Raw genomic sequence first — 12,862 nt, forward strand, 5'->3', positions numbered from 1 at the left:
CTAGTGTTCCCCCTGGGTACTGGTGAACACCCCTAACTCTAGTGTTCCCCCTGGGTACTGGTGAACACCCCTAACTCTAGTGTTCCCCCTGGGTACTGGTGAACACCCCTAACTCTAGTGTTCCCCTGGGTACTGGTGAACACCCCTAACTCTAGTGTTCCCCCTGGGTACTGGTGAACACCCCTAACTCTAGTGTTCCCCCTGGGTACTGGTGAACACCCATAACTCTAGTGTTCCCCCTGGGTACTGGTGAACACCCCTAACTCTAGTGTTCCCCTGGGTACTGGTGAACACCCATACCTCTAGTGTTCCCCCTGGGTACTGGTGAACACCCATACCTCTAGTGTTCCCCCTGGGTACTGGTGAACACCCATAACTCTAGTGTTCCCCTGGGTACTGGTGAACACCCATACCTCTAGTGTTCCCCCTGGGTACTGGTGAACACCCATACCTCTAGTGTTCCCCCTGATGTGCAATGCATGCGCCCCTCCCTCATTCCCCTCGTGGCCAGGGGGAGCCCCCTAATCCCTAGCTAGAAAGACCTGGAGCTCTGGGGGGGTCCTCAGGGAGCAAAATGTGACCGTTTTCCTTGAGAGGGAAGGTTGCCAGATACCAGTGCCCGATGAAATGGTCGTGGTCTGATTATTGTCCGATGATTATGTGGGTGTCACCTTCTTACAACAGTACTCACAATAATTAAAATTTAATGCGCAGAAAATAATCCATTCTCGAACAAAACTGCCCGACAAAGCATGTACTAGTAACTCAGAAAAACAGCCCTGCGAGTCCCATTTTTTATATCAAGGGGGCGCATCATTCCCCCAATACTTCCCAAGGAGCCTGAGGTCGGAGGGAGGGGCTGGGTGCGTCTGTCAACAGTGGGCCGCAGCCGGTGACACACGGCTCTCTCACACACACACTACATACGAACGTACACAACCCAATCACGATGTCTGTAAGAGATTAATTCTTTACTGGATGAAACTACTCGTTACATACTGAACTATATCAACAAACGTTATGCAAATGTATTATGGAAGAAGACGAAATGATACAAACATTTCGCAGTTATGAAGAGAAAAATGTCACAAGGATCCGTCCTGATGCAGCGGCCTGGAGCCTTCCGCTTGATGTTGCTGCTACTGATGCTCATACTGATGAGTAAACAAACAACGTATAATCTAATGCACATGTTCTTATATATATATATATATATATATATATATATATATATATATATATATATATATATATATATATATATATATATAATTACAGAGGTATAAGTTTGTTGAGTATTCCTGGTAAATTATATGGGAGGGTATTGATTGAGAGGGTGAGGGCATGTACAGAGCATCAGATTGGGGAAGAGCAGTGTGGTTTCAGAAGTGGTAGAGGATGTGTGGATCAGGTGTTTGCTTTGAAGAATGTATGTGAGAAATACTTAGAAAAGCAAATGGATTTGTATGTAGCATTTATGGATCTGGAGAAGGCATATGATAGAGTTGATAGAGATGCTCTGTGGAAGGTATTAAGAATATATGGTGTGGGAGGCAAGTTGTTAGAAACAGTGAAAAGTTTTTATCGAGGATGTAAGGCATGTGTACGTGTAGGAAGAGAGGAAAGTGATTGGTTCTCAGTGAATGTAGGTTTGCGGCAGGGGTGTGTGATGTCTCCATGGTTGTTTAATTTGTTTATGGATGGGGTTGTTAGGGAGGTGAATGCAAGAGTTTTGGAAAGAGGGGCAAGTATGAAGTCTGTTGGGGATGAGAGAGCTTGGGAAGTGAGTCAGTTGTTGTTCGCTGATGATACAGCGCTGGTGGCTGATTCATGTGAGAAACTGCAGAAGCTGGTGACTGAGTTTGGTAAAGTGTGTGAAAGAAGAAAGTTAAGAGTAAATGTGAATAAGAGCAAGGTTATTAGGTACAGTAGGGTTGAGGGTCAAGTCAATTGGGAGGTGAGTTTGAATGGAGAAAAACTGGAGGAAGTGAAGTGTTTTAGATATCTGGGAGTGGATCTGGCAGCGGATGGAACCATGGAAGCGGAAGTGGATCATAGGGTGGGGGAGGGGGCGAAAATTCTGGGAGCCTTGAAGAATGTGTGGAAGTCGAGAACATTATCTCGGAAAGCAAAAATGGGTATGTTTGAAGGAATAGTGGTTCCAACAATGTTGTATGGTTGCGAGGCGTGGGCTATGGATAGAGTTGTGCGCAGGAGGATGGATGTGCTGGAAATGAGATGTTTGAGGACAATGTGTGGTGTGAGGTGGTTTGATCGAGTAAGTAACGTAAGGGTAAGAGAGATGTGTGGAAATAAAAAGAGCGTGGTTGAGAGAGCAGAAGAGGGTGTTTTGAAATGGTTTGGGCACATGGAGAGAATGAGTGAGGAAAGATTGACCAAGAGGATATATATGTCGGAGGTGGAGGGAACGAGAAGAGGGAGACCAAATTGGAGGTGGAAAGATGGAGTGAAAAAGATTTTGTGTGATCGGGGCCTGAACATGCAGGAGGGTGAAAGGAGGGCAAGGAATAGAGTGAATTGGAGCGATGTGGTATACCGGGGTTGACGTGCTGTCAGTGGATTGAATCGGGGCATGTGAAGCGTCTGGGGTAAACCATGGAAAGCTGTGTAGGTATGTATATTTGCGTGTGTGGACGTATGTATATGCATGTGTATGGGGGTGGGTTGGGCCATTTCTTTCGTCTGTTTCCTTGCGCTACCTCGCAAACGCGGGAGACAGCGACAAAGCAAAAAAAAAAAAAAAAAAATATATATATATATATATATATATATATATATATATATATATATATATATATATATATATATATATATATATATGATACCCATTCAAATGTTTAAGTTAACTATTCATAATTGGTCTGTGCATGTATAAAAGTGATGCTGTGTGGGATAAAGGAAATTTGGGAGAGAGAGAGAGAGAGAGAGAGAGAGAGAGAGAGAGAGAGAGAGAGAGAGAGAGAGAGAGAGAGAGAGAGAGAGAGAGTTACCGAACCACAAATCAGCAAAGTAAAGTTATGGGAAGGAACAACAAACACAGACAGATGAGAGGCGCGCTGCCCTCACGGTACAGACTTTAATGGTGTTGGGAAGGATCCTCTTGACCTAGAGTGGACGGTAAGGAAAATAAACGTAGACGGACCAACAGTGGGGAGGAGAGTCAGAATGTATGGGGCCGTCAGGTATACTAGCCATCTCCTACAGATTCGCCTTCCCCACCCCTACTATCTAGGAGGCTGCGTAAGGTTAGGTTAGGTTAGGTTTAAACACAAACCTAAACACATTTAAACTAAAGACCTTGAACAACCTGGGCTGAATCTTGACGTGACCCATAACAGGATATAACAGAATGATGATGAGGATCGGGTGAGATATCTAATGAATACGAAATTCAGTTTTTCCTAATATTTCCTTTCTTACTCAACTTTTACCTTCAACAGTGACCTATTCATGAGTGGATTACATGATACAAAATATCTACCCGAAGTCGGCAAAAGAAAATAACGACAATGATCAAACTGGTGGCTTTAATCTCGGTTTATTCTAGGTTCACATTCGCATCCAAAACTCGTAATTTTTTCTAAAGCATCATGTATTTTTTTCCCCGAGTGTAGCTAGTGTGATGGTGTTCCTCGGCAAGTACAGTATATGGATGGGTAGGAAGTGTGATAACCTGGGTGTAAGAGGATACAAGCATATACTATACACTGTACTATTTGTGGTCTACTTTCCACTTCTTTCTTGGGAGATGATAACCTCCCGTTCCCCTCATACTAGGAGAGTATACTCATGGCAAACCTACCGCAGTGACCTAGTGAGTATAGAGTGATGAGAGTAATATGACGACCATAGTGTATGAACAATAGTGAACCTCATATGTTGACCATGATATCTGAACTGTGTGGACCATAGCGTGTATGAACCATGGAAGGTGGACCATACTGTATGAACCAAAGATTGCAGACCATAGCGTATGATCCATGGTGTAGACCGTAATTAATGAGCCTTGGGGTGTGGACCATAGTGTAGAACCATTGCGTGTGGACCATAGTGTATGAACCATGGAGTGTGGACCACTGTGTATGAACCATAGGTTATGGACCATAGTGTATGAACCATACTGTGAGGATAATCATGTATTTGAAACATATTATGTAGATGATAATGCACGCTGACTATGATGTGTATGAATGACAGTATGTGGACCATACTTTGTGGACATAATATGTAGACAAAGGTGAGGAATGTAGTGTGAATCATAGTATGTGTGGACCATAGTGTCTGAACTATAATGAACCAGAGTATGGATTATAGTATGTGAACCACAGTATGTGCGCAACATATTATCTGAACCACAGTGATTGGATCATACTGTATAGCAGTGTGCGGATTATACTGGACCATACTGAACTAAGTGTGAGGATCATATAGTATAGCAATGTGTGGATCATACTGAATCACAGTGTCTGGACCATAGTGGACCACAATCTGAACCATAGTGTGGACTACAGTGAACAAAAGTGTGTGCACCCCAGTGGACCAGAGAGTTTGAACCACAATGAGGACCAGAGTGGACCGTAGTGTGGATCAGAGGGAGAAATAGTTTGAGACCGAGTGTGAATCAAAAAGTGTCGACTATAAAGTATGGAGGACAATACGGAGTGTACGGTACCTTGTGAGGTGGGGGTGGTCGGCGGGTCATGATAGGGGAGCTGGGCAGGAGGAGCGGGGCGGGAGGAGCGGGGCAGCACCAGCAGCAGCAGCGGAGAGCACCATCCTACCACCACGGTTCTCACCAAGACACTGTCCTCACCACACACACACTTCCCTCACCCACCCCGGTCACCACGACACGCAACCCCCATTTCCCACACTCACCTACACGCTCACTATATACACCTGTCTGGCGGTGTGTATGTGTGTACATTGCAGAGACAGGTATGGGGGCGGGGGGGGGGGGGGTTCAAACCCTCTTCAAACTGTTGACCACAAAGAAAACAATGCCATATTACACTTCCATTTTATCCGTAAACTAATCAGATACGGCCTTCCTTTGACCCAGTTCTCCCAACTACTGTTTACAAGCTTCCCAACAGCATCCTTAACAAGCCTTAAAAAAAGAAAAAATCAATCGTGTATTTCGTTAATTTGTTGTGTATTCCGGACATGTGTTCGAAGGACGCTTTCAACGGCTGTTTGGGAATCTCATCCAACACTACGCTATCTAATGCTTGCCTTGAATTCTTTAGTCTACAGCACAAGATAGGACAGCGGGAACTCAACTACACGGTCTATATATATATATATATATATATATATATATATATATATATATATATATATATATATATATATATATATATAATATTGAGTTTCTTCGGATTTCTGTATGGACACGAAATCAACTGGAAATTTACTGCGTTGTAGACGACGACCAAAAGAGGAAGCAGCGGAGGGCTGGAAATCTCCCCTCTCGTTTTTTTTTTTTTTCTACTTTTCAAAAAAAAAAGGGGGGGGGGACCAAGTGAGGATATTTCCCTCGAAGGCTCAGTTCTCTGGTCTTAACGCTACCTCGCAAGTGCAGGAAATGGCGAATGTATGATATATATATATATATATATATATATATATATATATATATATATATATATATATATATATATATATATATATATATATATATATATTTATATATATATACATATATATATATATATATATATATATATATATATATATATATATATATATATATATACACATACATGTATAATTTTTTCCATACTATATGTGACGGACATGTTATCTGGCTCCGCCTGCAAGTGGTTACACCGCAAATGAAATTTCAAGTTTGGCTAGGCTGTATCACTGGAAGTACAGTCTGATCAGAAAACTTGTCAAAGGATAGATTTCCCTGCTCATGGAAGCAACGCAGCCTTTGGCTGCAAAGGCCTTACGAATGGTCACAGAAATTCTTCCTGAGGTAATCTTAAATAAACTGTCGTACATGTAACGGATTCAAGCAAAATTTCTTGTTAAAAAACAATAAACAAGGTAACCTAAATACCGTAGGCCCGTAATAGGCTATTCCAACCACCTCTGTTGCGTTCAGTTATTTTTCCGAGAGCTCTTTGTGAAAATAAAAAAAAAAAGAACAAATGCAAATAACGATTCCTTAACATGTAAACGAGTTTACTGAATAATACTTAAAGCGGTGGAAGAGAAACAAAGCAAAAGTTAGGGACATTATTTATCAGATAATTCTGAAACGCGTAATAGTGGTTGAACGCTAAAAAAGAAATGTCTATATAAATCATTTATACATCCCATCACTAAAGCCTACTATTCTGCGGTGTCTTCAGTTAGTTTGCTAGCCATATTTCGTTAACCGTTCGTTGATCTTGTATTCAATATTTACCGGCCTATTATTTGTTAATATCACTTTGAAAAAATAACAATAAACGGTCTTACCTAGCTTGATCAAAAATTGGGTTGATGCTCTTGAGTGTAAGGACTATCACCATGATACCATCTAGTCTGACCTGCAGAACCATATAAACCTCGTGGACTGTATATGGTGGGGCCATGAGAGCGCCGTCCGGCACAATCTGAAACCATTTTGAACTAACGACGATAGAAGACCGGAGCAGCTCCAGGGTTCCTCCTCACCACAGGATGCCCGCGCACCACCTTGACTTGCCTGTGACGTCATAATTATTACTCAAAAGTTTTGAAGTTGATCATGTTTCTGTACAGATTATTATTATTATTCGTCATTTTACTTTTCATTTCTCATGTTAGTTTTAAGATAGCATGAAAAGAATTCCCAATAGGTCATACCATCGTCCAGTCATTTTGTTTCATTTGCATCCTCTAGAGCCACTTAATGCGAGACGGGAAAATGGTTTGTGCAGAGCTTCTTATGAATTCCATGTTCCCTCTGGTAAACCTAAATACACAGGGCCTGTCAGTATACCATCAGTTAAAGTCTGTAACCAAATGAAAATGAGCCTGGCTGATTGTCAGCTTTACCCTATCAAGTTTTCTATAAGACTGAAATGTTTATCAAATTTGATCAGTGGAACTGAAAGATACTGCTGTAGGCAATTCATATATATTACTATTACAACAAACACTAAACCTGTAGCATAGAAGTACCATAGTAATAATATTCCGAACATCGTTATCCCAGCAAACTATACAAAGTACTGGTCTGAAACAGAGTAAATTCCTAACCAGACCTGAATAGCTGTTTTTTTTGGGGGGGGTTTTCAGAATGAGTGTTTTAATACGATGATTCGGATGTGGTTACCTTGCATCTGGCTAAAACCATTCGGACGTGGTTACTTTGTATCTGGCTACACCCATACGAGGTCACAGGTTCGATACCAGTGCACAGGTCCATCACAGGTTCGATACCAGTGCACAGGTCCAACACCGAACTGACATGGGTCCTTAGTCAGTGTATGCACTCCTATCGCTACCCTGAGAGAAAGCTTGGGAACTGTTGAGGGAAAGACGAACAAATAAAATTTTTCTAAAATTTTACTAAATACATTGTGTTTGCTACTTACTCAGTTAAATTTCATCTCCCCTCCATACTCCCTCAATAACCCACTGAATCCTTGGATTTTTCCTTGGGAAATTTCATCACCCTCTTGGTGGGCCAGCCTTTGCAAGAAAGAGCTAGACAAGGTGTCCTATCAAGTCCTCTTCTGGTGTGCGTCTAAAATTCTTTGAGGTTGAAGGTATTAACACAATCGCTCGTTCTGCAAGCTACATATAAATACCCTACCTACCGAGATTTTAAGTTCGGAATTTAATTTCTCCAGAAAGACGTTACGTTTGGCTTATTATTTTGATGTAATTAGAACAATGAATGTACTATACCTGTGCCTCCCAGGGTTTTCCAAAATTGACAGATTTATGTGTAACAGGAATTTTACGTTTATAAAAGGTTAGAACCATAAACAGATATGGAGTATTAGAAAGAAGGCCACAGTGAGTCTGGGGTCTGTTTCTACCTACAGTAACTAAGATTTTTGCCTAAAACAGGACTAACGCATAGCTCGAAAGAGATTGCCTATAGATCATTCCTCCTACTCAAAAGAGACCTATTTCAAACAGTCGATCAAATATATCAAGAAAAAACAAGTATACTACACTGATCCTTTTTATTATGCACAAAGACAGTTCTTGAACTGTCACCTATTAGAAAATCTATACAAAAGACAGGTGAATCAAAATATAATAAAGCATTACAAACATTTCTAAAACCACATTAGGTCACAGAAACTTAATAATTCATACAGTGTTTAATAACAGACTAAGTTCAGTACTTTCAATCTACTATACCTAGAAACAAGACCTTGTGAAAAACATAATGCAACCAAAAGATATTACTGTAGGTACATAAAATTTTAATACAATAACTATGTCATATTGATAAATGAAAAAGCTAAATATCTTAATAAGAATATGACCAGTAAGTAATAAAATTCGAAAACTTTCCAAATTACAAGTATTAGCAGTATATAAAGAAGCTATTCAAAGATAAATACAAGTTCACTGAAGCTCATGTTACAAAAACTCGGCAAATGAGTTTACATATCTGCATATTTAGTACCTGTATAAAATCAATGCCAAAATCCACAAATGATTTATATTCCTACTTACATAATGATAAAACAAAAAGATTTAGGCAGACAAACTTTATGATGGTGCAGTGCAAGCTAATTTATGGATAGTGCTGTTTATGGATGTAGACTAAAAACAAAATACTGTTCAATACATGGTTTTTCATCATTATCACTATGAGATACCACAATTTACAGTATATCAAACATGATTAGTACTGTACTGTACGATAATTTCATTCCATATATCATTATAATCATTTATGGATTCTTCAACTTAAGACTTACCTGGATATGAATTCTCAAGTAATTACCAATATCACAAGTGGTTATATCTTCTAAGCAAAGAGCACTTAATATGTACTTTGTGTGGTGCATGATCCAATTAACATTTCAGATCATAAACTATAAAACATATTTAAGAAAACCTAGTTTGCTTAAATGGTACAATCTTAAAACCTAACTAGATATATTTCCAGCCTTACATGGGTCTAATAAATACCTAACAGTTTGGAATAAAAACACAAATCATATATATATATATATATACAAGAATTTTTTCAGTGGTACTGTGTAATCAGAAAAAGAGTTGTTACCCAAGTAGAGTCATTAAAGCACTGATTATACCGTAACAGCAAAATCCAAAAACAATCTCTTACATTCAGTAGAATACCTCAACCCTACAGCAGCATTTGACATACTCAAGGATGTGTACTCATAAGCATAATAATACAGTAATTAGGTTTCCAATGAAAAGTTTAACTGGTAGTCATTTATGTTTGTGTGAGAACAGTAGTGCCAAAAGAGCTCCATGAGCATGAAGCTGTATTATATAATAATTTTTTATCAAATGAAGTTGATGCAGTAAGCCCAGAAACTATTCATTATTCATAATTTGATACATCACAGATGTCTCCAATTATATATATATATATATATTAATGAATGCAGTATTTACAAAATTATACAGAAAAGTACAATAATACAGGCTGGAGTCTCTGTTTATTGCACATCTTATTGAACTTCATGGCAGACATAAACTGGAAGCAAATTAGTTTTTGAGTTCTTTATATATAGTCAGTTGAATAAACTTTTTAAAAGATAGCAGTTTGTAACAATATGCAGTGAATATACATTCTCATTTCTCTAGAACTGAGAACTAAATTCTTTAGTGTGACATCACACTTGATATTTGCATGTCAGGATTCATTATTTAGCCACTGATGTTTCACTCTGCACACCTAGCAAGTATCAATATAAAACTCATCTAATCAGGTTGACGTTCAGACTAAAGTCGAATTCATGCACTAACAGCAAAGAATAACTCTTATACCACAGATAATCAAGTAATAATGTCAGAAAGGAATATGTGTTTTTGATTTCTATCATTACAACTTTATCAAAGGCACTAACTTAAAAACATAAAATTTCATAAGGCAATGGCTATATCTTCAGTGACTTTCTGGCATTTTCATGACTGAGTGAAAATAGTGCTATTCACCATCTTTCAACAATTATGAAGTTCTACATTACTGACCATCACACTAATGCTTTTCTTTTACAGTCATTTTCAACTTTGGTACACACCTAGCTACGACTAAGAAACGTTAAATTACTTTAGTGCCACTTATCTATCAACAGTATTGCAATAAAAATTAAATACTTTGGTGTATTAAAAATCAAACTGTGATGAGATACTACCATCATCTGAATTCCCACTTCATACCTACTAAAACTGTAAATATGTGTTTTTCTTATTATTATATTAGAAGTATCATGTTGATAAATGACACTGATAATATTTTTAGGATTCCAACAAAATTCTGCATTGATCTTTACTTGATATACACCTAATCCATTCTATAGTTTCATTTTCATTAACATGCCAGCAAAACTGCACAAACTTGATCATAAATATTTCACACATCAACAATGATTGGTAAATCATATTTCTGAACAAAAGTTGCAGTGAATGTTGCCAAATAAGTAGCTATACCATAAAGCACAATATTCAAGCCTTGCAATCCTTAAGAAACTATCTAAACAAGAGGAATGAGATAGCAGAAACCTAGTCAGTTCTCAAGGGAGAAATCTAGTCACTGAGACTGGTAAGAGCACCAATGGAGGGACATGCGAGTACGTTGCTAGATTGAAAATAATATTCTCAGTATTCATCTAAGCTCTTCCCTTAATTGTAACTATATATCAGTTCCACCCTATCACTTGCATAAAAATAGGAAAAATTATGACATGACTTCACACATATAGTCATATAAGTTAACATACAATGGAAAGGTTTATTCAGCATCATTATTACTATCATGATTATCATTATCATTAGTATTTCTATCAGTTAAAGGGACTTTGCTGTGGATGGTAGTCTTCGGCTTTGGTACATTATACAGTACATAACTGCTAAAGAGTGGATATCAATAAATGAGACTGCAGTTCATCCGTTTCTGATGCTAATTGATTTAGGTGGGAAAGGGAATTGTGTATTCATATATCCATTTATCTATTTATAATTACCCTAAGACCAGTTTCTTTGAAAGAATCCCAATGTTACCCAGAACCTTTCTAAAGGATCCTGCAGTCCAAGGCAGCACTACTTCCACAGTCAGGGAAATGTAAGCTCCTGCAGAGTAACAGGTGCTATGAAGAAACTATACTTCCAATGATACAGCCTTGTAGTGTAATCTCGAGTGGGCAGAGTTTGGTAACACTGGCAATTTGTATGTGTGTGTGTGTGTGTGTGTGTTTTCATACACTCAGTCTCTAGCTGTCATGTGTAATGCACCGAAACCACAGCTCTCTATCCACATCCAAGCCACCCTAGATGTTTCACATGCCCTGGTTCAGTCCACTGACAGCACGTCGACCCCAGTATATCACATCGTTCCAATTTACTCTATTCCTTGCATGCCCCTCACCCTCCTGTATGTTCAGGCCCCAATAACTCAAAATCTAATTCACTCCATCTTTCCACCTCCAAATTTGGTCTCCTGCTTCTCCTTCCCTCCACCTCTGACACATATATCCTCTTTGTCAACCTTTCCTCACTCATTCTCTCCATATGTCCAACCTATTTCAACGTACCCTCTTCTGCTCTCTCAACCGCACTTTATTTTTACACATCTCTCTTACCCTCTCATTACTTAATCAAATCACCTCACACCACGTATTGTCCTCAAACATTATTGGAATGAAATATTTCAGGACAATTTGTGGTGAGAGGTGGTTTGGTTGAGTACAAAATAAGAGAGTAAGAGAGAGGTGTGATAACAGAATGAGTGTGGTTGAAAGAGCTTAAGAGGGTCTGCTGAAATGGTTTGGATATATGGAAAGAATGAGTGAGGAGAGGTTAACAAAGAGTTAATATGTGTCACAAGTGGAGGGAACAAGGGGAAAGGGGCAACCAAAGAGGAGACTGAAGGATGGAGTGAAAAGAGATTTTTAAGTAATCTGAGCCTGAACATGATGGAGGATGAAAGGTATGTATGGGATAGAGTGGTCGACATGCTGTTAATGGGCTGAAGCAGGGCATGTGAAGCAACTGGGGTAAACCATGGAAACATCTGTGGGACCTAGCTGTGGATAGAAAGCTATGGTTTTGGTACACTGCACACAGCAACTAGAGAACGGATGTGAACAAATGTGGCCCTTTTTATGTTTTTTTTTTTTTTGTCCTGGCCCTACCTTGCTAATGCACGAAACGGTGATCAAATATGGAAAAGGTAACAGCAAACTAATTAGGAAAAAGGCTTGACAACAGCCCCAAATATAAGCCTTCAGCCATGTACAAGGTATGAAATTCTTCAAAGAAAAAACCTGAAAATTTTCCAGACTGATGATGATGGGCTGACAATATCATGCAACACCTTTATGACAGTCTTTGATTGGCTGAGGGCAGGCCTGGAACAAGTGAGCAGGCTTGCATCTACATGAAAGGATAATATCAGCTGGGGAAAACTGGTGTTCCCCACAAGACAGGCAAAGGGACAAACTACTGGGAGAGAAATTATGGAAAACCTTTACAAGATTTCAATGCACCTTCGAGGGTTATGAAAAATGATTAAAGCTCAAACCCAAGACATACTGCAAAGGTATGAAAAACATCAAAGCTTAGATACAAAGCACAGGAATATGAATAAACAGCAGAAATTTTCGTAAATTGGCTATGATAACTCTCTAAGCAACAATATACA

General features: G+C 39.0%; 1 protein-coding gene across 4 annotated transcripts in view; it reads right to left on the reverse strand.

Annotated features, from left to right (window-relative positions):
* LOC139766394 (uncharacterized) overlaps window positions 1–6,647 on the reverse strand; it is a 38,752-nt gene extending 32,105 nt beyond the window's left edge. Inside the window, exon 1 of one of the 4 annotated variants that reach the window (XM_071694973.1) lies at window positions 6,493–6,647. Coding sequence is in view for 2 of the 4 variants with exons in the window: in XM_071694970.1 (XP_071551071.1) it covers window positions 4,694–4,723 (30 nt within the window). In the remaining 2 variants the exon portion in view is untranslated. Of the gene's footprint in view, window positions 1–1,059; window positions 1,154–4,693; window positions 4,823–6,492 lie in introns of those variants that run through there. The other 3 variants (XM_071694970.1, XM_071694971.1, XM_071694974.1) reach the window with 3 other exon arrangements.
* Window positions 6,648–12,862: the final 6,215 nt, after the last annotated feature.

This window comes from Panulirus ornatus, chromosome 57, assembly GCF_036320965.1.
Source record: "Panulirus ornatus isolate Po-2019 chromosome 57, ASM3632096v1, whole genome shotgun sequence".
Classification (NCBI taxonomy): Eukaryota; Metazoa; Arthropoda; class Malacostraca; order Decapoda; family Palinuridae; genus Panulirus; species Panulirus ornatus.